Raw genomic sequence first — 7,530 nt, 5'->3', positions numbered from 1 at the left:
GCATTGAGGTAGGCGATTACTTTTCTGTTGAAGTGTATACCTCCCATAAAAATGAACTTGTATTTTCGGCAAGACTGTTATCTCTGTCTTGGGGCATTTTCGTGTTTATTCTGCGTCTCGTGTGACGCGACACGTGTCGAGTCGTTTGTGTCACTTGATTCCCGTAGGCGAATGTGGTGACAAATGTCGACATAGATGAACACCAATGAACTTGCTCTTCATTCTGACAGTCGACGCGTATCGACAACAGTCGTACTGAGGTGACATTTTCGTGCGACATTTGTCGACACGTTTGGGGTAGTCGAGAACAGTTCAAAGGCTAAAAAAATGGAAGCGAAACGGTAAGTGTTTTATCTTTTTGGTTAAAATTGTTTAATTATCAATATAATTATGAATTTTAGGGTACGCGTTACAAACCGTAAACAGTTCGAGTTCCTTGTTAACAGGATGGAGGCTAATCCGAAGTTAGCAAAAGGTCTCAAATTTTGTGAGGCAACCGGAATTTCTTCCAACACCTTCACCAGTATTTGGCATGATTTGACGGTCGGATTGAATAGTCTGGGTCCTCCGACCAGGACAGTCAAAGCACAGACAAACAGACGTCACACTCTCATCATTGTCCATTGACCACCTTTTTAACGGTCGATTCAAAAATATGGTAGGTGGCCAATCCGCCACCCGCAGCGCTCGCATCGTTTTTGTTCGCGTTTGACGTTTGCACACTACCGCCATCTGTTGGCCCGTCGGCCAAATACAATAATTTTAGCATTGGGCGCACATGTCCTCGTGACTATGATTTTGATCGAGATTTGTTCTAAGTGTTACGTCTGTTTGTCTGTGGTCAAAGATTGGCAAAAGGTGAAATTTTGAAACAATTATTGTTTTGTGTAAAACGTCCTCAATATTTTCATCTATTTTACAGGTTTGGACCGACTACAAATTGAAAATTAAAAATAAACTGGCTCATAACAAACGTGAAGTCAACGCCACTGGTGGTGGGCCAAATTCAATGAAAATTTTGTCCCCTACGGAAGAGACAGTCGTAAAACTGTTGTCTCTGGACAAAATGGTAAACCACTCCGGTAAGTCCAACGCTTTTAAAGATTAATTTAAGTCCAAGGAGGATTCATCAAGAATTTTCAATTTAGTTCCAGCATTTGGATTACCGCGTCAAGTAGGATCTGCGCAGACTTCTCAGGATACTGACCAGCTTCATCACATTTCGTCCCCGCCAGGATCTCCGCTGCTGTCAAGTACATTGGCAGACGAGAACGAACCAATCGACGAGATAATTAGGGAGGAGCGGGAGAATGAGGCCAGCAACCAGCAAAATGCCAGCAGCTCTCGCAGTTCAAAACGCAAGCATGGGGCGATGAACGATGTTCGTGAAGAGTTAGGGGGAGATCCCCCAGTGCCGGACAGCACCCAATACCGGACAAAGTCGAAACATTGAGAAATCATGGTCCAATCAAGATGGTGTATTAGTAGAAAAGTAAGCTCTTATGTAGAATAGTGTTTGCGTAGAGTAACACATCCTTGAAATATGCATGCCTTTTTAAAAAAGTAGAAAAGTTTGAAAATCTTTAAAAAATTGACGTTTCTTCTTAGTTTTGAGCCTATTTAGTAATTATTTTGAATATGAAAAAATACTTTGGATCAAGCAAGCATGATCGAACATAATCCTAATTTGATAGTATGAATGTATTTTGTACCATAATTGAAGTAAATATGGACAAATTACAATTTTGGTTAAGCACTTCCTGTCCCTCAGATTCGGACAGCTTGATTTGTTGTATGATATCTTTGTAATTATTGCATCAGTGTCTCAAAATACTTTCATTTTTCATGGGTTCCGTCGATCATGGTATCAAACATGCAATAAAATTAAGAAGAATGAACATTCAGAACAACATCGGAAAATGTGCTATTTTTCATCATATATGAAAGAGGTTTTTGATAGGCATCTTGCAAACTAAGAAAAACTCGAATTATTCTTGTAAATGTTGCAAATGCATTGAATTGGTAATAATAAACGATTTCTATAGTGTACACATTCAATGATGTTCAAATTTACAGAATTCGAGGCATTTCCAGATCGTGTCCGGTATTGGGTGTCACCTTTCAAGATCGATCAATTTGGTACTAAAATACATCATCAAAACGCAATGTCAAAATTCATATTTATAGTTTCAAAATTATTTTTGTACACTTTAAAAATGATAATATTTATCATAAATGGGTAACACGAGCCCATAAAATCAATATTTTTCGAATTATGAATTTAGTGGCTTAAGTGTCCGGTACTGGGGGATCTCCCCCTACTTACACGACAGACCGAATATTTGAAGCAAATTGTTGAAAATACCACAGAGTGTGCTCGTTATGCTCGAAAAGCATTCAAACTACGAGAGGAAGAATCGAAATACCGGCGCGCGTATTTACTACAAAAACAAAAGGATCGGCAGTCTGACTTGGAGCTTAAAATTGAGCTGCTAAAGTACAAGAAGCAAAAATTGGAAATTCTCGAGCGTAGAGAGAAAAGGAAGTAGTGGTTTGTATAACGGTTCAATGAATAAAATGCACATGAATAAAATCTGAAATTAAATTTGAAAAGAAAACTGTATGTTTTTTCAACCCTTATTTAGTAAACGCAAACAACATTATTTCTTATTTGATTTTGGTGAAATTTACAACTGATTATAAAAATCTCATAGTTTCATAATAAATCTTCGAGCTGTTTAGTAGAATACCTATAAGTAGATGAAAAAACCAAATTTAGTACTCGAATCGGAACCATTTGATTCCACTAGAGTTTGTATCCTGTGACAGATACGCGTATTTCGACCTCAACTGTAAGGCCGTCTTCAGTGTCGTGTACTAGACTCGACAAGTCGAGCAAAATTATCAGAAACTATTACGCGACAGGATTTTCTTTAGAAATTTGTTCTACGATTATTCGAGAAAATTGTTCTGAAATTCTTCAAGTGATCTTTCCAGAGATTTCTTCTAGAATACTTTCAAGGACCCCTTCAGAAATTTCTCCACCAATTATCCTAGAAATTCTTCCTGTAATTTTTAAATGGATGCTTAGAGGAATTTCTCCAGAATTTACTCCTGTAAATTCTTATTTTTTCAGAGACTGTACTTGGATTCGCTTTAGAGTTGTTACTCTTAAAGATTATCAACAGCACTTCTTCCAAGAAAACCCACAAACGTTTATCACAGTAACATAAAACTAATATGAATTTCTTTAACAATTAATCTACGGCTACTCCTAGGAAATGCTAAAAAATGCATCGATGGATTCGTAGAAATCTGTTGAAAATTCTTCGTACAATTTATCTACAGATTCGACGTGGGATTCCTCATGGACTTTCTTCAGCATTTCATCCAAATATTGCTCTTGTAGTTCTTTCATATAATTTTTAACTAATTTTCCAAGTTAAATTTTCATGAATTCTTAAATAATTCTTTTAGTAATTTCTCCGACAACTCCTGCACAAATTTCTTCAAATATTCCATCCGATGCTTTTCAAAGAGTTTATCCTAAATGATATTATACAAATATCCAACTATTTTTTTTTAGTTATCCTAATTATGTATCTAGGCAAACCTCTATGACATGCTCAAGAGCCCAGGATTCCTTTCAGAGATCCTCGCATGAGCTTATCGAGGAAGTTTCATCGAAAGTTACTTTAGGAATCATTCAAAAATGGCGTTCAGCATTTGCGGGAGGGGGGGTCTATGAAAGTGTGACCGTGCATATATTAAATATTGACAAAAGCGTGACAGAGTGGAAGGGGGGTCTAGTTTCAATAATTTCTAAGGAATTTCCTTGACATTTTTCTCTATACATTATTGTTAAATTCTTTAAAAATTTCCTTGGAAAATTCTAGAGAATGTTCTAAATAAAGAATCAAACAAGTTCGTGTTCCCAATATTCTGAAGGTAGACTGTTTGGTATATGTTTATTTTCAGCTGTTATTGTTTTTATGGAAATATTGATTATATATCTAAGGTTGAACTTTTGGACTACTAAAATACTAAAACTAAAATATAATTGAATACCTTCAAATTTACAAACAACCCCCCAGAACCAAATCTTGGCTGTGCTCAGGCCCGGATTGAGGGGGATAGGGGGGTGCCAATGTCCCGGGCCTACTACTTACCACTACTATTTTTTTTAGCAATTTCACTTGGTGCTTAACTTTTTAAGCTTTGTTTAAATTTTGTGATGATAAAATTGAGGATATTTGTAGTTCTCTGCCAACATTTTTTGCCGATTGCTCGTGGTGGAACGAAGTTACATTATGCCTAAGTTGAGCATTTTTTATGAAAATCGGTTAAACTACTATTATTTTGAACACAACTGTATACCTGAAGGAAACTTTAATGCCTGCATTATTGCTTTTGATGGTATTTTCTGAGAAAATCATGAATAAAATTTAGGACATTAATACCTGGCGTAGTATTACAAGGACTTCCATCGGAAGGTCTTTGAAATACTCAAGAGAAAAACCAGGTCAGATTCTGAGGAATCCTTATTGAAAAAAATTGAAAATTCAGTAAGTGCTTAAAACTGTTGGAGCTATGATAACGAACATAAAGTTTTTCTGATTTTTTTTAAATATTGTGGAGTCAGTAGCGCGGGTAGTGGATAGGACATGTACTACGCACAAAAACGCCTGGGTAGAACAGCCAAAGAATTGTTCTATATAAACAATCCTGGAGGTATTTCTTGAGAAGCATCCATGGAGAATCATCATAAAATTATTAAGAATCTTTGGATGATTACACTGCGGAACACGTTTTTGTCTCAAGCATCAAAATACCGCTATTCACGCTGTTGAAAAGGCAAAATTTGAGAACATCAGCCAACTTGCATATAAGTTTGTCAGTTTGTAAAGCAATTTATTTGCTTAAATTGCCACAGAATTTAATTTTATGTGTATAACAATGCTTATCAACAAAGTTTATAATATTTTCGATGCATAAAAGTTATTTTTTTATGCTTAAAAAAGTTTTGTATTTTCCCATATAAGAGAAATGATGAATAGGGTCCTAAAATGTTTAATGAAATCTTGTTTTTATTTAAAAACACGAAAGAGCATGTTACTGCAACTACTTTAGCAATTTTTCCCGCTGAAATAACGGATATATCATATTGAAACTTTAATTTAAAAATTTGATCCATAAATGAACCTTGACACTTGAGACGTTTGCTTAGTCGACAAAAATACCACAGGGGTTTTAGTTTTAGCATTGGGGTTATTCCTATGTGACATTTCGGAAGGGACACGGAAAACAAAACACACCCAAAATTTGAGTTTAAACCAAGGGGTGTGACAAAATCTATGAAAACATAAAAACAAATGTTTAATTGTATTTAAACAAATGAAAAACATGAAAAAATTGAGTAAACATGTGTTTTTGGCCTAAACTTAAGCGTTTGGCATTAATATTGGGACAGGGCTTTAGGACCCTATTTTGTATGGCGACTGCCAACATGTTGAAAAAATCGGTTCAATCTAAATTGAATCGTACAATTTCAACCAAATTTTATCTAAAATGAAAGTTTAAGTGCTATTCTTGGTGGTATTATATCACAAAAAAAGTTTGATAAATTATACTTTAAATTTTATGTAAACATCAATAAAACCAGTGTTTTACACAACTTTGGCGACCTGTAGCTAAAAATTGTGACGTGCTGGAACATTTCTGAAAATAGCATCAGATTCAGCAATAATTGACGTTGAAATTTCTGGAGGTAGTTCTTAGTTAATTACTGAAAAATGATTCGATCGAATTCCTACTGATATTTTGTAATATCATTCATAAAAATATTTAGAGCAGATCATGACGTTTTTTTGCTGAATTGATGACGAAATTTCAACGAGATATTTGATGGAGTTTCTGCGTTATGAAACATTGTCTTGAAGCATCTTCAGTTCCTCCAGAAACTTTTTGTGATTAGCCAGGTCACTTTGAAGCAAAAAAGAATCTACACAAATTCACAGAAATTTTGCTGGTCAACCATTTGTTATCGAGAAATAGATAGGGAAACATAATTTTCAACTGATCCTTCAATCAAATTCTCCAGTTATTGCTCTAGGAGATCTTCCAAAGATTTATTCAGAATTTCTTCTGATGAAATCCACACAGGTTTATTCCAGAGTGTTTGAAAAAAAAAATAGTTCAAGGTTATGTTCAAGCAGCTCTACAAGACAGGCAGAGGAATTGTCTGTTCATGTGGATTCCTTCAAGAATTCATCCACGTTTCCTCCCAGAAAAAATCTTTGAGGGATTTTTCGAAAAAATCTATTTCTTTTTTTTTCTAAAAATTTTTCCAGCATTTCATCAAAGTATTACTCCTCCAGTTTTACCAATCATTTATTAAAAAAAATTCTCAAAAAATTCCCTTGCGATCTTCAAAAGTTGGTTTAGATTTTCACATCAGTTTATACTACAGCATTTTTTTTCCACTTATTCCTGATTCTGTCCAATGATTTTCGAAAAATTGCGGAATAGTGTCCCGAGAAAAAAATGATTTTTTTTTAATTTTCTTAGCACGTTATCTAGGAAATCTTCTAAAACTTCCTCAAGAGTTCAGGAGTTATTTGAAAGATTCTTGTTCATTAAAAGTGGCTGTAAAACTTACACAAAGGTTTCTCAGAAGTTACTCTAGGATTTTCTTTAGAAATACTTCATGGATTTATTTTTCTGGAAAATTCACATTTACCTGGAGACATTCCTGGAATGATTCCTGAGAAAACTATCAAGATTTACTTGAGAAAATTTCTAAGAATAGCTGGAGGAATTTCTGAAGAAATCTAAGCATGAATCTCTGGAGCAATTGCCGAATATATCTTTAGCAAAATCCCGTGTTTACTATGTAAATCTTGCAAGAGAATATCAAAAGAAATCCAAAGAAATTTTTGCAGAGATTATTGATTGAATTGAAGACATTTTGGCCGATTGACTTTGATATGTTGAGGATGTCCGAGGGAAATCGATTAATATATCACTGAACAAAATGTTGAAAAAGTTAGAACACCCTTGAAGAAATTACTTTTCTGTGGTTCTCCTTGCAACAATCCAGGTTGAATTCGAAATCCTTTGGAAAACACTGAAATAATGAACTCCTTCAGAAATTTCCGGAGTAATACCTGAACATTTTGGTAAATACTTAAATAAACTTCTGATGAAATTCCTTGAGAAAATCATGAAAACACACATACAGGAAAGCTTGTAATAATGTCACGAGAACTTTTAAAAAAAGTCTTAGATCTTAGAGAATGTCTGCTCTGATGCCATGAAGAATCAAACTTTTATCTCCTTGGCTCCTGTTTTTGTTTTTTTTTTCCTCTTTGGTCTTTTTTCGCCTCTTTTCATATCTTTTTACGTTCCTTTTTTTCTAGCAAGAGGTCTACAACTTCTTATTTTTAAGATCGCTACCAGCCCTATAAAGACGATAATTGCCAAGCTTCCTTAGTCTTGTGGTAACGAATGGCATGAAAATGGGGGTTGGGG

At 34.8% G+C, this 7,530-nt stretch overlaps 1 protein-coding gene across 1 annotated transcript; it reads left to right on the top strand.

Annotated features, from left to right (window-relative positions):
* Positions 1-846: 846 nt before the first annotated feature.
* On the top strand, positions 847-1,601 carry LOC110681559. Its single transcript, XM_021857637.1, has 3 exons — positions 847-858; positions 923-1,082; positions 1,149-1,601. Exons 2-3 carry the CDS (start codon positions 1,010-1,012, stop codon positions 1,451-1,453), a joined length of 378 nt encoding a protein of 125 aa, XP_021713329.1. The 5' UTR covers positions 847-858; positions 923-1,009; the 3' UTR covers positions 1,454-1,601.
* Positions 1,602-7,530: the final 5,929 nt, after the last annotated feature.

This window comes from Aedes aegypti, chromosome 1 (genome assembly GCF_002204515.2).
Source record: "Aedes aegypti strain LVP_AGWG chromosome 1, AaegL5.0 Primary Assembly, whole genome shotgun sequence".
Classification (NCBI taxonomy): Eukaryota; Metazoa; Arthropoda; class Insecta; order Diptera; family Culicidae; genus Aedes; species Aedes aegypti.
Note: the sequence above shows the minus strand (reverse complement) of the source record. Positions and strands in the feature narration are given on the sequence as shown.

Excerpts from the sequence above, each read along its gene's own strand:
- LOC110681559 (XM_021857637.1), top strand. The coding sequence starts at position 1,010 with ATGAAAATTTTGTCCCCTACGGAAGAGACAGTCGTAAAACTGTTGTCT. Across the intron at positions 1,083-1,148 it reads CAAAATGGTAAACCACTCCG|TTCCAGCATTTGGATTACCG; the intron begins GTAAGTCCAACG and ends TTTTCAATTTAG.